Source organism: Palaemon carinicauda, chromosome 42 (genome assembly GCF_036898095.1).
Source record: "Palaemon carinicauda isolate YSFRI2023 chromosome 42, ASM3689809v2, whole genome shotgun sequence".
Lineage (NCBI taxonomy): Eukaryota > Metazoa > Arthropoda > Malacostraca > Decapoda > Palaemonidae > Palaemon > Palaemon carinicauda.
Window position 1 is genome coordinate 37,991,383 of NC_090766.1, and position 24,563 is coordinate 38,015,945.

Below are 24,563 nucleotides of genomic sequence, written 5' to 3' on the forward strand. Positions count from 1 at the left end.
ATTTAATGAAATAATGTCAAATGTCTTCTTGATTGTATAACATATAAACTAACGATTTTCAATGCGTAAGTCACCTAGTGCATCCAAGGGGAGAAAGTCTGTAGGCTACTTTTATGGCGTATGGAGAGTATAATACAAACTTTAAAGTGCACTTATGCTTCTTCCTAAGAATTGGAATCTAATTCTCACAATTTTTTAAACAATTTCTATCTAATTAACGTAAAGACTGACATGTTTTCTTTGTAACCGCAACATTTGTTTACTAAAATGGCCTCGCGAATGTTACTTCTATCAAAATGTCAAAAAGTATAAGCGAATAAAACATTCTTACAGGAGGCATAGATAATTAAAAACATAGGTTTGTATAGAGAGTTATATACTAATTATTAGAATCGGAACAAATAAAATAACAAACTTCGATGCTCTTTTGTTTACAGGTTCTCTGACGTCTCAAAACATTGCCTTCTCTTATAGTGCAGTTCGAAGTCGTTTCTTCTTCCCATGAAAGCGGGAAATGACCTATGACTGGTGGTGGGCTGCAGCAGCTGTGGAAAAGCTGTGAAAAGCTGTGGAAAAGCTATGAGCGATCCTGTGGAGAAGATGCTTAACCAGGCAGCTTTGGAGGCTTTGTATTCTGCTACGTACGTCGATAATTTCCTAGGTGAGGAATGCGTGGCTTGCCTTAATGTCTCCTGGCACTGGAACCAATTGCGTTTCAAAAACTATAGCTTAAGTCTTTTTTTACTCAGTTAATTAGGTTGGATGAAATGGTAATTAGGTTGATTAAGTCATTACAGACTGTCTTGGCTAGTCTAAATCATATATATCAACTCGAGGGGTGGCGAGACTAGACTGGCTTTTCCAGTTAGTATCGTGGGTAGCCATATTAAACAAATTCGTTTTAACCAATTGCATTTCAAAAACTGTAGCCTAGAATTTTAATTTACTTTCAGTTGACGTTAACTAGATATGGGGTGTATGTATGATAGCTGCCACCTGTATGTATTATTATGGCTAACTTAGAATACGGCAGTGTAAGGGGGTCGCAGTGGGGCGTTAGCCCTACCGCTAGGTAAGTAGGTAAGGACGCGGCTTGTAGGTTAGGTTAGGGGGTAAAGTTTATGTCCATTTTTAATCCAGTTAGTATCGTGTGTAGCCATGTTAAAAAAAATCGTACTAACAAAATGCTTTTCAAAAACGTTTACTAGAGTTTGAATTTACTTTCAAGTAACGTTAATTAGGTTGACTAAGTCATTACAGAATGGACAAGATAGTCTAAATCATATATATCAACCCGAGGAGTGGCTAGAAAAGACTGGCTTATCCAGTTACTAATGTGTGGAACCCTCCCCCTTTGAATAAATACCTGTTGGTGAATTAGGTTGACTAAAACATTAATTATAATGACTAAGTCATTATAGACTGTCTTGGCTAGTCTAAATGATATGTATCAACTCGATGTGTGGCTAGATTAACTTGGTATATATAGTTAGTATCGTGTGTAGCCATATTAAAAAAAAAAAAATTGTGCTAACCAATTGCGTTTCAAAAACTGTTTGAGTTTACCTTAAATTAACATCAAATTGAATAAAACATTGATGAGTTTAACTAAGTCAGTACAGAATAGATAAGCTAGTCTAAATTATATATATCAACTCGAGGGGTGGCTAGACTAGACTGGCATATCCAGTTACTATCGTGTGTAGCCATATTAAAAAAACCTGCTGGCAACAGACTCCTCTATCGTTTAATATACTATCTATTTTCACTATTAGGTAACAAGTATTTTTAAGGGGTTTATTTTGTCTGTCAGGCCTCATCAAGACAGTTTTTATTGAAATACAAATGTAGTTTTTCTATTTTCATGTGATATGAATGAGTTTGATTATAATTTCTGTTGAAAAATATCTAGCCATGATCACTGAAGATGGGAAAATAATAGTCAAAACAAAATCCTCTTTAATGGCTAAAGCCCAGTAAAAAATCATGTAATCACTTCATAAAGCATCATGAAAGCCATATTTTAGTATTTAGTTTTACGAAGTGTGTTTTTTTTTTAAGTGTTTGAATGGAAATGGTATTGTAAAATAAAATGATATAGGGAAACCTAACCTAACTTGAAATTTGGTGCAGTTTCCTTAACCTGGCACAAGACTTTGCCCCTAACCTGTTACAGAACACTATGTCTCTAACTTCTTACAAGACACTGTCCCTAACCTGCCATAGGACACAATGTTCCTAGCCTGTCACAGGGCACAGTGTCCTTAACTTGTCACAGGACACATAGGTAGTAGGTAGTATGTTGACCAGGGCACCCGCCACTCGTTGAGATACTACCGCTAGAGAGTTATGGGGTCCTATGACTGGCCAGACAGTACTACATTGGATCCTTCTTTCGGGTTAAGGTTCACTTTCATTTTGCCTGCACATACACCGAATAGTATGGCCTATTCTTTACAGATTTTCCTCTGTCCTCATACACCTGACAACACTGAGATTACCAAACAATTTTTCTTCACCCAAGGGGTTAACTACTGCACTATAATTGTTTAGTGGCTACTCTCCTCTTGGTAAGGGTAGAAGAGACTCTTTAGCTATGGTAAGTAGCTCTTCTAGAAGGACACTCCAAAATCAAACCATTGTTCTTTAGTCTTGGGTAGTGCCATAACCTCTGTATCATGGTCTTCCACTTTCTTGGGTTAGAGTTCTCTTCCTTGAGGGTACACTCGGGCACACTATTCTATCTAATTTCTCTTCCTTTTGTTTTGTAAGTTTTTATAGTTTATATAGGAAATATTTGTTTTAATGTTATTGTTCTTAAGATATTTTATTTTTCCTTGTTTCCTTTCCTCACTGTGCTATTTTCCCTGTTTGGGCCTCTGGTCTTATAGCATCCTGCTTTGCCAACTAGGGTTGTAGCTTAGCAATTAACAACAACAGTTACAACAGTAATAATAATAACTAATTTGTCTTTTCAGACACCGTGGAGAACTTACCGGACGAAGTACAGCGAGAGATATCCAGCATGAGAGAGCTGGATGTCCGGTATCAAGGTAAGCCTAGTGTTTTACAGTAGAGGTGATATATTGTGAAATATTTCTTTAATGACATTTTCCTAAATTTGATTTACAAGTTCTGTGAAGTCTAAACTATTTTATAGTTTTTAACAGTACAATGAGTTTTTTTGGTATTTTACTTATGGACATTAATTGCTTTCAACATAAAATATAGGTTGTTCTGTTGTATTATGATGTGATTTGAATGATTTTGAGGTTTATTTCCATCGCAAATGAATACTTATCTTTCCACCACCCCTCCCCCTATAGATAACAATCTGGGGGAACCTCTTTGGGAAGCGGGGTTTTGGGTGGTGGAGACAAAATAGGTAAAAACAGGGCAAAATGGAGGAAAGAACCTAAATATAACACTCAAACATAAAAATGGACCGGTATACAGGTGTATACTGAATTTGAAATACTTAAAAACACTGGAAATAGGAAAACTCGAGCCAAGAATTTTACATGAGAAAATGGCATACAAATGCACTATATGATCAGTTATTGCACGTCACATTGTAGTTGTGCACTAACCTAGCCTTAATTTTCTGACCTAACCTGTCACTGAATATATCTGCGCCTGGATGGCGGGAGCTTGGCCCCCCCGTTTTAGGTTGGGGCCTTGCCCCCCCACACCCCCTAATCTAACCTAACTTAACGTTTTTCTTGATTTGTATAAGAACTAGGTTACCTTATTAATGTCCATAACTAAAATAATACCTGATCGGTACCTAATACTACAGAAATGAATATTATACTCACCATTACTCTCAGACTTACAAGCCTGAACAATGGGGCTGCTGGTCCTCCTCTTCTTCCTGTGGCCTCTTGGGCCGTTACCTCTCTCCTTGAGGAGGGTACAGCAATGCAGCAGTTTTACAAAAATAATGTAGTCGTTGATTTTCAGGGTATTGTTTTAAAAATAAGTAGCGAGATATATATTGCTTAAAATATTGTGAGCGATTTCCAGGGCGTTTGATCCACTCTTAGAGATCCTTCCAAAGTCTTTCAATATTTTGAGTATGTACCTATGAATTATCAGGGTCTACAAAGTTTTCCGAATGATTCACCGTGTTATGTATATAACCCAAAGATAATAGCTTATTATACGCACGCCACTTGTCGCTATTAATACACGAGCCACTCTTAATATATTTCTGGATTAAAAGAATAAGATATTCAGCTGAGCGTTCTCGAGGCAAAGGCTCCACTAAAGGCAGTATAAAAAATTTCTTGGATTTCCTCTCAATCCCCCTAAAAATCCAAATATCACTGAGAGGACGGCCCCTGTCAAATTTACGTTTGCCAAAATGAGATTCATCTATTTCTATTATAACACCATCACCACCAATTGGTTCTTGATTATCAAAATAATATTCAGCAACTTCACAACAAAAACTACGCCAATCAACACTGGTTGCTCTACTGATTTTAAGAGAATCTATTACAGTATGATGGTTCCACAATTTATTGACCCAATGATTAATAAATAATAATAGTTTCCAAGCAGGAAGATGAGTACCATTTAAAAAGGTACCTTTATAATCTGAAACTTGATACCCACATTGCCGGCTTTTCTTTGTTTTAGCAATCACCACAGTAGAACTACAATACCAAATATGCTTATCTTCCCTAAAAAGTAATGGTTTCTGACACTTAGGACACTGAACACTCAAAGGTAACACAGAATGTTGACGGAAAAAATCATATGCATATTTTGCATGTTCGGGATATGCACCACCATGATATTTGCCTATTACTGTACCCAAAAATAATTGAGCTCACAAGAGTCACACAACTGAATTTCACTATCCATACCTTTAAACTGATGGCGGAAAAGAAAATCCTTGGTCTGTTGGAACCGTATTGTTTTCTGATTGGTTAACAATGAAACGTCATAAATTGACAGCCAGTTACATAAAGTGACAATTGACGTCGTCATCTCTTTAACGAGGACCAACCAAACCATAGGATTTTGGAGAGAATCAGGTATGTTTGTAGATCGCAGTTGTAGATTGGCTAATTGTCGAAATAGTGGCCTGAAGCACCTGTCTACGAATGGCAAAACGTCAAAAGTATTACGTAATTCCAAATCGTTTGTTATTGGCTGAAATCAATAAGAGTTAAGCCACAAGAGATGAAACAGGTGATTTGAGTGGTTGTTGATAACGAATAAACAAATGAACACACTCAGGATACTGATGATTGGTGTAGAAGGCAAATATTAAGACGTCATAAAATACTTCCAATAACAGAAGATGAAAGGTGGAGCCAATAACCCAAACAGATTGGTTCTATGCGTACACATTGAGAAGATAAATTTACCACCTACTAGAATGAGATTTACGAAGCTTCTACCTAGTAGAATGAGATTTACAGAGCTGCCCGTGCCCATGAAAAGAATAACTTTGGACTTAAAAGTTTTTTAGGTGAAGTCGCTAATGTTTTTCTCGATTTTTATAAGAACTAGGCATTTGCGACATATAATATTATACAGAAATACTACAAAACACTTCCTTAACATAGTGAACTAAGTTAAAATACGCTACATTATTAATGTCCATAAATAAAATAATACCGTTTTTTTTTTTACATTTTAATGTACATTTATGACTTATTGTTAATTTTTTAAAATTAGATATAGTACTGTATCTAAAGCTGTGGATGAAGGTTACCCAATTGTCAGTATAACTTGATTGGAAAGTATGCTTCAAGTATTTCATCGCCTTGTGGTTAAGTTAAAAAACTAAATGTTTCGTTTTGATTTTTAGACTTATTGGAATACCATATTTTTTTTTTCACTGGTTGAGCTCTTCATTATATATTTTATGAGTGAAATATTAAATACTCTGCAGAGCATTTTACTTGGAATATTCCATGTTCAAGTTTAATGTGCGTTGATAATTTATGTAATATAGTGAGCTCTCAAGTTTCACTTGTTTTAACTTACTGTACTATGTTTTGTCGATGCAACACAGTTACCATAAAAGGATTGAATAATTTTTTTTCTAGTTTCACTTTATCATTCTATATTTACTACATTATTTTCAGCCCTCTTGCAAGATATGGAAGGTCTTCGAGGCCAGCTGGAGGGGGAGCTGGATTCTATCTCTCTCAAACGCATCATGGTGCAGATCCAAGACAAACTCATCTCTACCCAAGAAATTGGCGATGATAAACTTCAAATTGTACAGCATATCTTAGACATAATTGAGAACAGACAACGGCAGCTGGAGCTGGATTGTAAAAACTTGGGTAAGTTCATTGGTATGGTATCTCGTTGAGGAATTGAGGGTCAGGCACCTCCACCTTTTCAGATTGTGTGAGTGCAGTCTATATTGTACAAAATATGTCAATTTTTATTTCATAGATCATTACCTCCGCCAACGAAGTTGGAACGATGTTATGTTTTCACCTTTGTTTGTGAATAGCTTCCTGGCCACAATTTTAATCGTAGAGTAATGAAACTTGCATGGATTAACTGATATGTAAAAAGCTGGAAATGATTAATTTTTTAAGGTCAAGGTCATGGTCAAGCAAAATATCCAATTCTCGTAAATAATTTTGCATGATCATTTGTGTTTGAATTGGTCACAATTATATAGTAGTGTAGATCCTGTTATCCCTTTGAATGAGAATATAGTCAACATAATTGATAGGCGTATCCCTTCTCGTGTGCTAAGGTACCGTGTGAAGGACAAACCATGGTTCAATGATGATTGTAGACGTGCTTATTTGGAGAAGCAGGAGGCCTATCATCTTTGGAAGAATAACAGATCAGATTTGACCTGGAATAACTATACTCAGCTTCGAGCTTTTGCTCAGAGAGTTTTTGCCTCAACCGAAAAGGAATACAATCTAACCATAAGAGAAACCCTTTCTGGTACAACTCAGGAACATAAATGGTGGTCTACCCTTAAATCTGCACTCTTTGGTGTAGATGCAACAGTTCCTCCTTTACTTAAACCAGATGGCTCTGTCACTCACTGTCCACAGGAAAAGGCAACCCTTTTGGCTGATGTTTTTGACAGTAAACAGAGTAATGAAAAACTTGAACCTCCTCATTCATGTTTTCCTGAGGCTAAACTAACTAGTTTAGCTTTTCAATCTCTGTTGATGGACCTTGATGCTTATGGAGGAGTAGACCCAAATGGTATTTTTCCCTTGGTTTTTTTTTATAAAGACAGCAGATTTCTTAGCTCCAAAGTTATCTGCTATTTTGCGCAAGTTGGCAAGAAGAGGAGCTTTTAGCACTTGTTGGAGAATTGGTAATGTTACTCCTCTATGTAAATGTGTTTGTGGTAGCTCAAGTCCCTCTGATTACCACCCAATTTCCATAACTCCCATATCATCTAAAGTTTTTGAGCGTCTTCTGGCAAAACGTCTTAATAGGTTTGCTGAAAGTAATCATCTATTCCCTAGTTTGCAATTTGGTTTTCGTAAAGGCCTTGGAGCATGTGATCTCCAATTCTATACAGAAATCCCTTGATTGTGGTCAGGAAGTTCGTATGATTGGCCTTGATTTTAGTGTTGCCCTTGACCGTGTTAATAATGAGGCCCTTGTTTTCAAACTCAAACAGTTGGGAGTGGGTGGATCGTTTCTTAGCATTATTATTGATTTTTTAAGTAATAGATCTCAAAGAGTTGTTGTTGATGGGCACCATAGTGAGTATAGGAATGTGATATCCAGTGTTCCACAGGGTAGTGTTCTTGGCCCATTACTTTTCATACTATATACACGACATGTTTTTTGGCCTAGAAAACAAGCTTGTTGCATATGCAGATGATGCTACTCTCTTTGCATCAGTTCCATCCCCTGAATGTAGATCTGGGGTTGGTAAATCCCTTAATAGAGATTTAGCTAAAATTAGTGCATGGTGCAAATTATGGGGTATGAAGTTGAATCCTAACAAAACTCAAAGTATGATTGTAAGTAGGTCAAGGACGGTGGCTCCTCAACATTCGGATCTCAGTATTGATATTTCTTTAAATTTGTATGACTTTTAAAATTTTAGGTGTGATTCTCGACAGCAAATTTACTTTTGAGAAACACATTAGGTCTGTGTCTTCTTCAATTGCACAAAAAATTGGCTTATTGAGAAAGTCTTTTAAGATTTTCGGTGATCAATCTATTCTGAAGAAGTGTTTTAATTCTTTCATTCTACCTTGTTTTGAGTATTGTTCTCCTGTCTGGTGTTCAGCTGCTGATTCTCATCTTAATTTGTTGAACAGAAACTTATGGTCTATTAAATTTCTTATTCCTGATCTAGATATTAATCTTTGGCACCGTCGTTCAATTAGTTCATTATGCATGTTGCATAAGATTTTTAAATATTTAACTTAGCCGGTGAATATATAGCTGCAACTCTGTTGCTCGACAGACAAACTCTACGGAAAAACTCGCCAGCGATCGCTACACAGGTTGCGGGTGTGCCCAACAGCGCCATCTGTCGACCAGATACCCAGCTCTTATGTAAACAAAGACTCAATTTTCTCTCTGTCGACGTGTCGACAAGACGTACTTTACTCGCTGTTGCTAAACTGGAGTTTTTCACATCTATTTGGTGAAGTACTATATTCTAGTTTTGAGCTTTCGCTGTGCAGGTGTTTTATCTTCATCTTAAATCTTGAACTCTTTTTGGATAGATTTAATTATGGTGACAAAGAGAGTATGGACTTTCTTTCACTTTTAAATGGCCGACCCTTCCCTTAGACGGAAGTGTGTTTAGGCTTTTAGTAATTATCTTATCACGTTATAAATTATTTATAGATTTTCCTCTATATATTTTATATCTCTCCGCCTTTATTAGGCCTCTTCGATTAACTTTCCATTTATTATAAACATATAAAAATAAATTTTAATGTTTTGTTTATATGCGACCTTTCCTGAGAGTAGGCGGTCCTAACTTGGAAACCGAAGTTAATCAACGTTGAGCCCTTTATATCGTAATTAGCTTTTAAAGAGCTAAGGATTTAAAACTTTTTAAATGTAATATTTTATGAAAGAATTTCTTTGATAGTCTTCGTACTGTTTTCAAAGATGAACTAACGTTTAGTTTATTTATGCTACGCAGTTGTTGACGTTCAGGACGTTCAACTTGCGCTCTATCGTTACGATAGAGAGAGAGTGTATCACGGTTTCACTTTGCAGTAAGAGTAAATCGATTCTGACGTTTTGTTCATTCTTTCTTAGCTTAAATGTTTTAAATTCTATTTTAAAGGAACTTTTTATTTGAAAAACCTTTCAGTTTTTTCCTTTAGTCAAATAACATGTTTTTTGACGAAATATAATTGGGCTCTTCTCTTAGGTGCGAAATCAAGAGAGAAAGAGAGAGAGAGATAGAGACGGAGGGAGAGAGAGGAGAGAAAACGTTCCGTTCAAGCGGGTAACGTTGTTCTCGAGTTACTCTCGTCCCTAGTCTCTGTACGGGGAGGAAGGATAAAACGTTTTTAGTTTTTTATTCTCGTCCCCAGGCTATGTGCGGTGAGAGATTGAAAACGTAGTTTATATGAACTAGTGTTTAGTCTCTTTCCCAGCCACTGATTTTTTTATCTTAAAATATGTTTTCTGTTTTTTGCTGGTATTAATGAGCTTGCATTATACGACTGATTTCGCAATTACTACCTTTTAATGAAGGGTAGAATTGCGTGTTTCAGGTAGAAATCAGTAAAAGTTTCGATTTCAGTGAAATAAGTGCAAAACAGAAAATCGAAGTGATAAAGTGATATGCGCAAAGTGTTACAGTGTTGCGTCCGAGGGTTCGTCTGTTCGTGCCTGTCGTTCACCTAGTCCGGGACCTCTTGCATGCTCCCAAGCCCAGGGGAGAAGTAATGTCGAACGACTTATGGGTTCGAGAGGCCTTGATCAACGAACAGACGTTTCCCTCTATGGTATCGGGTGTATCTTACCAAGATCTCCCCTACCATAAGACGAGAGAGACGTTGTTTCTCCTCGTCATCCGAAGGCTTTTCGCATAAGAAACCTGTCACAAGGTTTCGAAGCCCTTAAGCGAAAGTCAGTCCTTTCAGGACAGGTCCAGCGTCCTGGTTACAGCCATTAGGACAGCTCTGACCCTATGCAGTCATCGTATAACTGCTCGCCGCCTAACAAAAGCGTAACACAGACTCCGAGAGTCTTTTTTGTTGGCAAAGTGTTGCGGTCACAGACGTTACCCTCGTCTCTTACCACAACCATTTCCGTTGATCCTTAATGGGTTGTATGGCAAGACATGTAGAATATGCTTGCCTCCCTTATGGAAGACTATTCTGCCGATTAGTCCGTTGAGTCTAGCCGTTTATCTCATCGATATCCTGGCTTTCAGCCAACCTAACGTTCCTTTGTGCTTACTGTTGACGTTGGCGTAGCTAAGTCACGTCAGTCAGGTTGTTTAGAACCACACTCGATGCGGTCTCATGTGGTTTTTCAGCCGCATTTGGACGTTAGGCCACTTGCTGATGCTCCTGTTGACGTTCAAGACGTTCACTAACAATCGGAGTTGACTTGTTTTGACGCTGTGCGTCAACCTCCGCATTCTAGAGTTGTTTTGACTGCTCAGTCTAGGCAGTCAAAGCAGTCTCGAGTGGACGCTGTGCGTCCTCACGCACCTGTTGTGGTTGACAGTTCAGTTGTTGACAGTTCACAGACTGTCAAGCAGTTACATGACGTTGCGTTCTGGTCCGCTACTAATGCACCAGTGAGTGTGGACTCTGCTTGTAAAGCATTGCCACCACGGTAGGTCTCTCCCTTGCTTGAGACTCAGCTTTTATCGGACAAGGTTCCTGTAGATGAGGAAGTTGCTGTTCCCCCTCCTACTGATATTCCCTTGAGGACTCTGTCAGATGGAGAGGAGCCTAAAGCTGCTTAGCCCCCTATGGACTTTAATTAAATCATGATGATTTTTTTTTAAGGATCTTTGTCCGGATCTTTTTGTAACTGCTGCTCCTCGTTCGCCTAAACGTCAGAGCTTACACTAGGCCTAGCTACTTCGAAGCCGTTGTTTTTAAGCTAGTGCTCTCTCGCTCTCCTAGAGAGCTTTACGTTGGCTAGGCGACTGGTTTTTCACCAGGAGGAGTTTGGGGGATACAGCCTTTGCTTTCCCTTCTTTTAAACTGGCTTATAGAGCGAGAGTCTGATATGACACGAGAGAAGTTCTCGGCTTGGGAGTTCATGCCTCTGCCCAGATAGACTTCTCAAATCTCGTAGACTCTCCCTGGCGCCTGGCCAGGAGACGCTCCTAGTTTTTTACAGGTCAACTTCACAGCTGTTTTCGAGCCTTTGAAGTTTTGCTGTACAATTATGTCATGCATAAACAAGGCTTTCAGGGATGGAAAGCGGTACCGCCTCAGTCGCTAACCCCGTCTGTTGCCGCACCTGCTCCCGTAGACCCTAAATGGGCTTTGCTGCAAGACATGCAGTCCAAGCTTGCATCCTTGATAGAGGACTTTAATGCGGAGAAGGTTGCTACCGAACCTTCTGGCCAACAACCTTCCAACCGGTCGGTTGTGCGCCCTGTTGACGCTGAGGTAACCTACTCGCGTCTGCCAGTTGAGGTGGTTCCTCCACCGATGCGACCCAGTGTGGGTTGCCAGCCGCACGTTGTCGTTAAGCGACGCTCGGAGGTGGTTGTTGACGTTCAGGACGTTCAACAACCAGCAGAGGTGACTTGTTTTGACGCAGTGCGTCAACCTCAGCAACCCGGTAGGGTGTTGACTGCACAACCCAGACGGTCTAGACAGTCTCGGGTTGACGCTGTGCTTCCTCGCGCACCCATGGTTGTTGACAGTTCACAGACTGTGCAGCAGTTCCATGATGTTGCGTCCGGCTCCGTCACGCATGCACCAGTGCGACCGGACTCAGCGAGCCAGACGTTGCCCACTCCGTTGCCGTTTCCTCATCAGTTTTCGGATGAGGAACCCTCTGATGAGGACGTTGCTGAACAACAAGACGATCAGCCCCCAGAATAGATCAAGCCCTGCTATCCATCCAGAAGATGCTGAAGAAGGAACGCTGCTCAGTCAGGCTGTGGATGAGTCTGGTAGGGACGCTGTCATCCGTGGAACAATTTGTGTCACTAGGAAGACTACACCTCCGTCCTCTTCATACCATCTAGCTTTTCACTGGAAAAAGGACAAGACGCTAGAAGCGGTCTCGATCCCGGTTTCCGAAAAGATAAAGTCTTGTCTGACTTGGTGGAAGGACAATATCAACCTAAGAGAGGGTCTTCCCCTGGCTGTTCAGACTCCCAACCACGTTCTCTTCTCGGACGCATCGGACGTGGGCTGGGGCGCGACACTAGACGGTCGGGAATGCTCAGGACTGTGGAACTCGAGTCAGAGGAGCAGGCATATCAACTGCAAGGAGCTGTTGGCAGTACATCTGGCCTTGAAAAGCTTCAAGTCTCTCCTTCGAGGCAAAGTGGTGGAAGTTAACTCGGACAACACCACGGCCTTGGCGTACATCTCCAAACAAGGAGGTACCCACTCACTGACGTTGTACGAGATCGCAAGGGACCTGCTCGTCTGGTCAAAAGGTCAAGACATCTCCCTAGTAACGAGGTTCATCCAAGGCGACTTGAACGTCATAGCAGATTGTCTCAGTCGGAAAGGGCAAGTAATTCCAACCGAATGGACCCTCCACAAGGATATGTGCAAGAGACTTTGGGCCACTTGGGGTAAACCATCCATAGATCTCTTTGCAACCTCGCTGACCAAGAGGCTTCCAATCTATTGCTCTCCAGTCCCGGACCCAGCAGCAATACATATAGATGCTTTCCTCCTAGATTGGTCACATCTGGATCTCTACGCATTCCCACCGTTCAAGATTGTCAACAAGGTACTGCAGAAGTTCGCCTCTCACGAAGGGACAAGGTTGACGTTAGTTGCTTCCCTCTGGCCCGCGAGAGAATGGTTCACCGAGATACTTCGATGGTTAGTAGACGTTCCTAGTAGTCTTCCTCTAAGGGTAGACCTTCTACGTCAGCCACACGTAAAGAAGGTACTCCAAAGCCTCCACGCTCTTCGTCTGACTGCCTTCAGACTATCGAAAGACTCTCGAGAACTAGAGGCTTTTCGAAGGAAGCAGCCAGTGCGATTGCTAGAGCAAGGAGAGCGTCTTCCATTAGAGTCTACCAATCGAAGTGGGAAGTCTTCCGAGACTGGTGCAAGTCAGTTTCTGTATCCTCGACCAGTACCTCTGTAGCTCAAATAGCTGTTTTTCTCTTATACCTGAGAAAAGGACGATCCCTTTCAGCTCCCACTATCAAGGGCTACAGAAGCATGTTGGCATCGGTCTTCCGGCATAGAGGCTTAGATCTTTCCAAACATAAAGATCTGCAAGACTTCCTTAAGTCTTTTGAGACCACCAAGGAGCGTCGTTTGGCTACCCCTGGATGGAATTTAGACGTGGTACTAAGATTCTTCATGTCAGACAGGTTGGAGCCGTTACAATCAGCCTCCCTGAAAGATCTCACTCTTAAGACTCTTTTCCTGGTATGCTTAGCCTCGGCTAAAAGAGTCAGTGAGATTCATGCCTTCAGCAAGAACATCGGATTTTCGTCAGAAAAAGCCACTTGTTCGCTGCAACTTGGTTTTCTAGCCAAAAATGAGCTGCCTTCTCGGCCTTGGCCTAAATCTTTCGATATCCCCAGCTTATCGGAGATCGTAGGCAATGAACTAGAAAGAGTCTTATGCCCTGTTAGAGCTCTTAAGTTCTATTTAAAGCGTACTAAACCTTTACGAGGCCAATCTGAAGCTTTATGGTGTTCAGTTAAGAAACCATCCTTGCCTATGTCAAAGAATGCTTGGTCAGACTTTATCAGATTGTTAATACGAGAAGCTCATTCACATCTGAGTGAGGAAGACCGAACTTTGCTTAAGGTGAAGACGCACGAAGTTAGAGCTGTAACAACTTCCGTGGCCTTTAAGCAAAATATATCTCTGCAAAGTATAATGGGCGCAACCTATTGGAGAAGCAAGTCAGTGTTCGCGTCATTTTACTTGAAAGATGTCCAGTCTCTTTACAAGAACTGCTACACACTGGGACCATTCGTAGCAGCGAGTGCAGTAGGGGGTGAGGGCTCAACCACTACAATTCCCTAATTCCTTATCCTTTTAATCTCTCTTGAAGTGTTGTTTTTTTTTATGGGTTGTCCGGAAGGCTAAGAAGCCTTTCGCATCCTGGTTGATTTGGCGGGTGGTCAAAGTCATTTCTTGAGAGCGCCTAGATTAGGGGTTTGATGAGGTCCTGTTGTATGGGTTGCAACCCTTGATACTTCAGCTCCTAGGGGTCGATCAGCATCCTAAGAGGATCGCGAGGCTCCGTAAGGAAGACGTACTTAAAAGGCAGAGTAATTGTTCAAGTCGACTTCCTTACCAGGTACCTATTTATTTTATTTTTGTTATTTTGATAACTTCTAAAATGAAATAAAAAACTCTTAGCTCATAAAATGTAAACATATATTACTGGTCTCTACCCACCATCCTGGGTGTGAATCAGCTATATATTCACCGGCTAAGTTGAATATTTAAAAATGATATTTTGATTATAAAATAAATTTTTGAATATACTTACCCGGTGAATATAAATTAAATGACCCTCCCTTCCTCCCCAATAGAGACGCAGTGGGACGAGGAAAAAATTGAGTCTTTGTTTACATAAGAGCTGGGTATCTGGTCGACAGATGGCGCTGTTGGGCACACCCGCAACCTGTGTAGCGATCGCTGGCGAGTTTTTCCGTAGAGTTTGTCTGTCGAGCAACAGAGTTGCAGCTATATATTCACCGGGTAAGTATATTCAAAAATTTATTTTATAATCAAAATATCATTTTTCATAACTCTGACAATCCTTTACATTCAGATCTCCCTGGACAATTCTATCCTGTTCGTGATACTAGGCAGGCAATTAATTTTAATAGCCAGGTCTTCTCCATCTTGAGGCTCAATACTACACAGTATTCTAGAAGTTTTATTCCAGCTGTTACCAAGTTGTGGAATGATCTTCCTAATCGGGTTGTTGAATCAGTAGAACTTCAAAAGTTCAAAGTTGGAGCAAATATTTTTATGTTGACCAGGGTGACATGAGTCTTTTTATAGTTTATACATGACATATCTGTTTTTGACGCTGTTAATAGTTTATATAGGACATATCTGTTTTGACATTGTTACTGTTTTAGAATGATTTATTGTTAACTTGTTCTCATCATTTATTTATTTCCTTATTTCCTTTACTCACTGGGCTATTGTCCCTGTTGAAGCCCTTGGGCTTATAGCATCTTGCTTTTCCAACTAGAGTTGTAGCTTGGCTAGTAATAATAATGATAATAATAATGATAATAGATCAGTGTGCTTGCTTGAGGGTACACTCGGGCACACCATTCTACCTAATTTCTCTTCCTCATGTTTTGTTAAAGTTTTTATAGTTTACATAGGTGATATTTATTTTAGTATTATTCTTAAATTATTTATTTTTTCCTTGTTTCCTTTCCTGGCTGGGCTATTTTCCCTGTTGGAGCCCCTGGGCCTATAGCATTCTGCTTTTCCAACTAGGGTTGTAGCTTAGCAATTAATGATAATAATGATAATAACTGGTGTTCTTGAGGTTTTGGGTGTAGGATTGAATCTTGGTTGCAATTCATCAGATCCACCCATTCATTAATAGATACTTTTGTTTAGTTTGGAGCCATAGGTAGAGGGGAAATGAGCTATTAACTGTACACAAATTCAACATGTAACCTATTGAATTTGGTGTGAGTGAAAAATTTGTTTTGTTCCTATGTTTATAGAAAGCTTTTGTCCTTTAAAATAGAGATATGTCTTCATTGGTGCTACAACAGCCATTGAACGTTGACATGGTAGCTGGTTAACGAGAGGTGGCAAGAGTGAGAAGCCTCGCCCACCCGCCTGTGGTGGCAGATACAGACGTGCTGCCACATTTCTCTCTCAATTGTTGGATCTATTTCCTTGGATCTTTAGGTAGCTGTTCAGTAGTTGTGTAGCACTTCTAGCTCCTTCTTCTTTGTCTACATCTTCTCCCACTTCTATGTGGGGTCGGTGTTTCTGGTAAGATTTCTCCATCTACCTCTGTCCCACACCTCATCACCGGTTAATCCCTTTAATCGAAGGTCATCCTTGATACAGTCCAACCACCTTCGCTTTGGTCTCCCTTTCCTTCTCGTTCCCTGTACCTCCATTTCCATCACTCTCCTCCCAATATACTGGTCATCTCTTCTCATGACATGACCATACCACCTCAGTCTACTTTCTTGGATCTTACCTGATAGTTTTCTAACTCCTGTGGTACCCCTAATTACTTCATTCAGTATCTTATCTCTTCTTGTCACCCCACACATCCATCTCAACATTCTCATCTCTGCCACATCCATCTTCTTCTCTTCTGTCGTCTTTATTGCCCACGTCTCTGCTCCATACATCATTGCCGGTCTCACAACTGTCATGTGTATTTTACCTTTCAACTTAACCCCTATATTCCTGTCGCATAGTACTCCATGCACTTTTTTCCAATTCTTCCATCCTGCTTGTATTCTGTGGTTTATTTCTGCCTCCAGATGACCATCCTCTGCAACTTTTGATCCTAAATACCTGAAATTTTTTTACTCTTTTCAATCTCTCTCCTTGTAAACTAACTTCCCCATTCTCGCCATTTTTCAATCTCAAATACTGTCTTTTTCCTGCTGATCTTCAATCCCCTATTTTCCATTTTTCTTCTCCACTGCCTTGTCCCCCTCAGTGGCTGGGTTTGTAGCACTTCTAGCTCCCTCACTGGAATTAGTAAACATTGGGGAGTGAAGTGCATTGGCATTTCTCAGGTTAGTATCCAGCCAGTTTGGTTATAAGGACTATCTCCCTCATAAAGATGAGTCTCCTATTAAGTGATCAGGGTTTGTATTTATGTAGTATCAAGTCACAAATGTTGAAAGTATTTTGGATTTTTCCTAACTCTACTAACCTGAGACCTTTAAGTTACACTGTCTGCCTCAACATCCCCACAAGTCTTGGGCAAAGACATTTAAATGACTGTTCCAACTTCGCCTGGCATTCACCTGGACGGGAGATCGAGTCCCGCTCAAGCTTGATAGTTTCTTGTGTCGGCAACCTCACAATCCTTGTGAGCTAAGGATGCGGGGTTTGGGGAAACCTATAGGTCTACCTGCTGAGTCATTCAATAGCCATTGACTGGCCCTCCCTGGTTGTAGCTTAGGTGGAGGAGCTTGGTTGTTAAACATAGGGCATTCTCACTGATTTTTGCTTCTGCCATTCATAATCAACTTTTAAACCTTGAAAGGACTTGTTTTCGTATGCTTTGGAAAAATACAAATTACCTTAAAATATTTGATTTTTTAATTTTCTATTTTAATTAATTATCATGGCATAATACAGTATAATAATCATGAATTTCATTAATTTCAGACTTTGGCCAGGAACCCGAAAAACCAGAAACGTCTAAAGAAAGAGAACCCGAAAGAGCGAGTAAGAGAGCGCGTCGTACGAGAAACGAAAATACTGCAAATCACAACGAAAACTCGAACGATGCTCCTCCTGTTCCTCATACAGAAAAAGTTGTTACTGCTAAGGTAAATTAAATCTACCCTTTGTTAAGATTGAATGGTATTTGGTCACAAGTGGAAAGTTGCAATTATGTTAAAAAACTTTTAAGATTATATTTTTGTAGTACCAGCCAAACTCGGCTGAATCTCTCATCAGGCTGGGAGGAGTGTAGAGAGGAAAGGTCCCCTTTTGTTCATTTGTTTGATGTCGGCTACCCCCCAATATTGGGGGAAGTACCTTGGTAAATAGATAGATTTTACTGTTTGTTGTTTTTTTTTTTTTTTAGCAAGGAACCACTCAAAAGAAAACCACGAAAAAGAAGAAACGGAAAGCCAGAGCAGAGAGAGAAAGAGAAGATTCGCCAACGGAAATTCCTATTGATCCCGATGAACCTACTTATTGTCTGTGTGAGCAGGTTAGTAAGCAACGCTATTAATGCTAAAACTGTTTTTTTCTGTTTTTCTAACTGTCTTTACTTCCAGTAACAATTTTAAGGTACAGTATTTTTTGCATAGGGTCAAGTCTAAACAAATCACCTTTCAAAATGCAGTGCAACCTTATCTAGTTTATCTTAGAAAATAAAATTATCACATTTTGGGCTTTGGAGTCAGGACCATACACTGAACTTGGCTTTAGGGGTAGATATTAAAAAAACACAAATAGCCTATGTAGAATTACATTTTGGTATATTCTGCTTGTATTCTTATAGACATTTTCCAAAGCTGTATATTTCACATACAACTTATTGTGGCAAACACTGAGTTCAGAGGAACATAACATTCTGTGTATGCATACAGTTATGTGCAAAAGTCTCTTCTACAATTGATATCTTGAAATTCTGTGTATGCATACGGATATGTACAACAGTGTATTCTACATTAATTTGGTAGATATAATCTACAGTCATTTGTTCTGTAGCATTAGGGGGAAGTGTCTCGAGTTCTGTTGACACAATATCTCTCTTAAGAAACTGAATTGAGCCCTATACTGTACTGTATTATTATTCCGGTATCCATACTTCCATCTGACCTTCAGAACTCCTACTTCCAGGTTCATTTGTATGATTTTCTCTCATTTTCCCTTCGCATTGAATGTCCAACTGAGCTTCAGTGTTGGGCCTCATGGTTTAAAGCCCATAAATAAAATAAAATCTCAACTGACTAAATCAGTTAGTGGGCAGTTACAAAATTTAATATGGAATTTTTTTTTTATTTTTTTAAGGATAATCTGATTAATTTAGAATTTCTATCAGGGTCATTTCTTGAAGAAATTCTAACTTATAAGAAACTCGAATCTTAGTAACAGATTTTTGTATGCAAACCATAAGGTTGGTAAGCGTTCTGTGGTGATATATGTAAAAAAAAATGTGCTGTAGAATATTGATCATTTATTTGTGAATACTTTATGGTAAATATTTGTTATTTTTTAAGGGGACTGTAATTACTATCCGAGAAATATCTACTTTCAAGGGAACAAAATAATATATTATTCACTTACGTGTTACATATTTATATATATACATCTCGGACACTAGAGTCATAAAAGATTTGTTTACTAACTATGTTTTTATTTTCAGGTCTCTTATGGAGAAATGATTGGGTGTGATAATGATCTGTGTCCTATAGAATGGTTTCATTTTTCTTGTGTTGGGTTAACAAACAAACCTAAGGGAAAATGGTTCTGTCCAAAATGTCGAGGTGACAAACCTACCGTAATGAAACCCCGTGCGCAGTTCCTGAAGGAGCTGGAAAAGTACAACAAAGAAAAAGAGGAAAAATCATAAGAGAATATTACAAAAAGGTTTTTGAATATGAGTATAATGTAAATAAGATTAATTTACAAAAGATTTTATCTATATTTCACAGAATTATATCATTTCATCTTCAAACATGATACACGTTAAAACGTAGTATTTAAGTCTCATGCTCAACATTATCTTGTTACCATTAATAATTGTAGTTAATGCTTCCCTCCATCTTGAGTATGATTGATGGTATATTATCAAAAAGAATTCAAGTCTTCTTGGCCAAAGGTAGTAGTTATAGGTAGGCTCCTAGACTCATAATATGTAATATATTTTCAATTACCGAAGAAGGTTTTTACTCCGATTCAGTTTCCGGGAGCGGCGTGAAAATACGCAACTGGGAACGGAATTTGAGAGAAATCAAGACTCCTCTCCTCATGTTCATCCCCTTTCTAATAGCAATATCGTCTATTCCTGCTTGATCTCAGTTTATTCGTTATTTCTTAAGTAAATTAGATTGTATCCACAAAATCCCCAAAAAAGAAAATATCCACCGATACCAATTGGTATCGTTGGATTTATGCCTTAATGTTATACGAGGCAGGTGAGTTTGCACTCAGTGCTTAACTGTTCTGGGAGCCGCGAGATGATACCTGTTCAATACTTGTTCTTTACAATTGTTAACAACAGTAAATATTTGTTATATCTTTTAAAGCCAGCCTTAGAATTTGTAAGCTAGATTTCAAAGGGTACGTTCACGTTAGGCAACTGTTTTGATGTTCAGTGAAGTTCAATAGTAACTGGTTTTCGTACGGCAACAAATAGTCATGCTAACGAATTGCCATGATTTGAATTTCTGCTTCATTTTAATGCTTATGAATTATCTTTATATTAAAATAACTCTCTGAGCTCCAATCCCTCACCTAAAGATTTGGCACTCGAGCCCCGGTTTTTCGTTTTTGACATTTTACTTGACTCTTCTTATAAAAAAAAAAAAAAACTACAAGATAGGACTTTACAACATTTATTATCGAATAGCTGAAGAACTTTCCTTTCCATTGATATATAATGTTACTTATTTTCTAAAATTTCCCTATATATATATAAAAAGTAAAAGAAAGAAAAATCTAGTAATTACGGGATGAAAATTACATCCAGTGGTGCTCAAAGAGTTCATTTGAAGTACAGTATTTTGTTCATTAGTTTATAAGCATGATGTACAGCTCTTTCAAGAATATGCAAATGTATAATTATGATTATTTTTATCAGAGAAATCGATCAATAAACATTCATGGGTATGAGAAATATACTGGGGATATCAAAATGAAAGTAATCTGTCTTGATATTTGTCCCATATTTCTGTTGTGGTTGTACTTCTTCTATGAGTTTCTGTTTGCTCTCAATTTAAAAAATAGATGTTCAAATATGTTGATTCGGCAGTACGGAACACGATTGCAATTTTTTCCTTGTAAAATTGGTGAATTACTGTACTGTAATCATCTCTAGACTCCAGTTTTGATAGTTTATTTACAGCTTCATCTGTAGTGGATTTTGGTTGCTTGATTTATGATTCTGCAGTAAAATTAGTCTTCAGTTTTGTAGAAAATAGACATTACCAAGGCAGGAGTGTATGCACAGGTAGCCAAAGGCTGGAGTGTATACACAGGTAGCCAAAGACTGGAGTGTATATACTGGTAGCCAAAGGCTGGAGTGTATACACAGGTAGCCAAATTTTGGAGTGTATACACAGGTAGCCAAATGTTGGAGTGTATACACTGGTAGCCAAAGGCTGGAGTATATACACTGGTAGCCAAAGGCTGGAGTTTGTACACTGGTAGCCAAAGGCTGGAGTGTATACACAGGTAGCCAAATTTTGGAGTGTATACACAGGTAGCCAAATGTTGGAGTGTATACACTGGTAGCCAAAGGCTGGAGTTTGTACACTGGTAGCCAAAGGCTGGAGTGTATACACAGGTAGCCAAATTTTGGAGTGTATACACAGGTAGCCAAATGTTGGAGTGTATACACTGGTAGCCAAAGGCTGGAGTATATACACTGGTAGCCAAAGGCTGGAGTGTATACACAGGTAGCCAAATTTTGGAGTGTATACACAGGTAGCCAAATGTTGGAGTGTATACACTGGTAGCCAAAGGCTGGAGTATATACACTGGTAGCCAAAGGCTGGAGTTTGTACACTGGTAGCCAAATTTTGGAGTGTATACACAGGTAGCCAAAGGCTGGAGTGTGTACACTGGTAGCCAAAGGCTGGAGTGTATACACTGGTAGCCAAAGGCTGGAGTGTATACACTGGTAGCCAAAGGCTGGAGTGTATACACTGGTAGCCAAAGGCTGGAGTGTATACACTGGTAGCCAAAGGCTGGAGTGTATACACTGGTAGCCAAAGGCTGGAGTGTATACACAGGTAGCCAAAGGCTGAAGTGTATACACTGGTAGCCAAAGGCTGGAGTGTATACACAGGTAGCCAAAGGCTGGAGTGTGTCCACTGGTGGCCAAAGGCTGGAATGCATACACAGGTAGCCAAAGGCTAGAGTGTATACCCAGCCAAAGGCTAGAGTGTATACACTGGTAGCCAAATGCTGGAGTGTGTACACTGGTAGCCAAAGGCTGGAGTGTATACACAGGTAGCCAAAGGCTGAAGTGTATACACAGGTAGCCAAAGGCTGGAGTGTGTACACTGTTAGCCAAAGGCTGGAGTGTATACACTGGTAGCTATTAGTGTTGCATATTGCATCTTTTAAATTTTTGATGGTGAACTAACTTGAAAGAAAATTCAGCAAGGCATTTTATTTATACAAGGAACTGTATAGCATTGTGATTGGACGAGCAACTAACATACTTTTTCATCAGGAGTATTGATCATTAATCAGGGGTCAATTTATTACTGGCTGGCTCATAAATTTAAAGTTTTATTGAAAAATTATGATGATTTTGCATGCAGGTTGTATATGAATCCTGTTAAGTATTTTACAGTAGGTCAAAAAGAGATCCTAAATCATTCCTGAAAGTCATTCGTAGTTTGCTTTTTCTTGTTTCGAAATGCATTAAAGGAAAATCTTTTGGGTAAGGAACAACGGTCGCTTATCACTGCTGCAGCTTCGTGCCCTTGATGTTCATAAACTGGCTTAATTTGATATTAGTGGGATGATTATTAAGATAGCTGACATGTGTCTTAATCAGCCTATTCAGGAGGTCAGAAGTTCCTCTGATCTTTGGGTTTCTGTAAAGCGTATTGTGACATTGCACTGGATGAACCAGGAACATATAGCTAATTCCACATTGATCTTAGTCTGTTAGTAGGGATGTTAGTTAATTGTAGTTATGCATCCTTAATCTTATTTCATAAAATATTTGTTTTGCTGAAAATATTTTTTCTGGTTTCAATAATTATCAAAATCTAAAGAAATGAGTATGAAGGGACTAGGAGTTGAAGTGCATGGTACCTGCTATGAATAATCTACCTTTGATGGCATAAACATAATGTAACTTGAAAAGGATAATGTTTACTTTAGTATTGCTGTTATTCAGTTTATTTAATAACTAATCAAGATTAGATCTTACCTCTTTATTTGATAATAAGCTTATAAGGTAAATCTACTTTTAACAGCTGATAGTTCTGCTAACAATTTTCAGGGACCTGTTTGCATTGATATAATCATCCAATGAAAAAAAGTGTTATTTTCTCAGTGGCTAATTTGTGTTGAAGTCTCACAACTTTTGTGTCGGGTGGCGGTAGCCTGTTGCAAACGTCCCTGCCTGGTGATTTGCTGAACTGGGGTTCTAGCCCCGCTTAAGCTCGATAGTTTCTTGTAGTGTCTGCAACCTCAACATCCTTGTGAGCTAAGGATGGGGTTTTTGGGCGAGCCAATAGATCTATCTGCTAAGTCCTCATTAGCCATTTCCTGGCTATCCCTGATCCTAGCTTAGGGCCTTGAGTGCTGATCATATGTTTCTATGGTCATTCTTTAGGGTATTATCCTGCTAGAGCATTGACACTGTCCCTTAATTCTGCCATTCATGAGCAATCTTGAAACCTTTGAGTGAGCATCAAGGGAAAGCCACAGCATCAAGAGCACTATATTGATTTGTGATTGAAGAATCCCTTAACCCAATCATCAAGGGCTTTTCCTTCTCTTCCATCAGAGGTACTTTTACTTAGAGGGAATGCAATGAGGAGCTGTGAAGGTGAGTCTGTGCTTTCACAACTAAGTAGTTTTAATAACTATTAACCACCATATTTTATTGTCTCCGGCGAGAAGAGACAGGTAGCTGGCTGATCAGCATGTATGTAATTTTAGTGGAGAAATAAATTCCACAACTATGTGCTTGTAATGTAATGCAGATGTTTTAAATAAAAAAATTAAGTAGTATAATTTTTAATTTACATGCTCGTGCCCACACAATTGTTGAATTTATTTCTTCATTTATGTCAAGAGTACAAGACAGATGAGTAAAGAAAGTTAATTTCATGCGTATAACCCCATGAATGGAAGAGCAATGTAAAATCGTTCATGAAAAGGGAGATTCATATCATTCACTTTGATATTCTAGCCATCTCTATCAAATTGGATTGTTTCAACTTGCCTGACTGGTTAAAGTTTGTACAGTAATATACTGTACGTAGTCATCCTATCTATTGCCAAGACTGAAAGCCAATTCAAGACTATTTGATAAGCAATGTCTGATTCTCCTTATTTTAATAATTATGTTTGAATAATTAGCAACTGATCTTCCAGCTGTTATAATCAGGAATAACTAGATTTCTATTCCATATGAACCAGTCAGTAAAGAGACTGCAGAATATTAAATGCACACGACTCATGGTTATGGACAGCACACAAATCTTTTAAAAGTAGTAAATCTTCAGCTTATTACAATTATAGGTGGAGGGGATATATTTGGGGCATTTTTAGTTACACCAGTTGTAAAAGAATGATCCTTTTAATTTAGTGTTCTGGTGCAATAATAGTTATGACGCCTGAAAAATTTTCTTCAGTTTATATAAAAGTTTGACTAACTTTTCTTGCAAAATTGTCTTTGAGTTGCCCAATGTGAACAAATTGATAAGTGCAGTGGAACTTTTACGGTAGTTCACTAATTTGAAAAAGGATTACAAAAGTAGTCTTCACTGTCTTATTTCTAGAAATCTTTGTATACATTGTATTAATCTTATTTTCTTTAGC

The 24,563-nt window shown here is 38.9% G+C and overlaps 1 protein-coding gene across 2 annotated transcripts; it reads left to right on the forward strand.

Annotated features, from left to right (window-relative positions):
- Window positions 1–473: 473 nt before the first annotated feature.
- On the forward strand, window positions 474–22,739 carry LOC137632998 (inhibitor of growth protein 1-like). Of its 2 annotated transcripts, XR_011042158.1 has the most exons (7): window positions 474–661; window positions 2,979–3,053; window positions 6,108–6,311; window positions 17,481–17,644; window positions 17,905–18,033; window positions 19,195–22,286; window positions 22,322–22,739. XR_011042158.1 is itself a non-coding variant. In XM_068365165.1 (6 exons), the coding sequence occupies exons 1-6, from the start codon at window positions 580–582 to the stop codon at window positions 19,399–19,401; spliced, it is 861 nt and encodes a 286-aa protein (XP_068221266.1). In that variant the 5' UTR covers window positions 474–579; the 3' UTR covers window positions 19,402–22,739. The 2 variants fall into 2 exon arrangements, 1 of the variants encoding a protein (XP_068221266.1); XM_068365165.1 differs by having other exon boundaries at window positions 19,195–22,739.
- The last annotated feature ends 1,824 nt before the right edge of the window (window positions 22,740–24,563 follow it).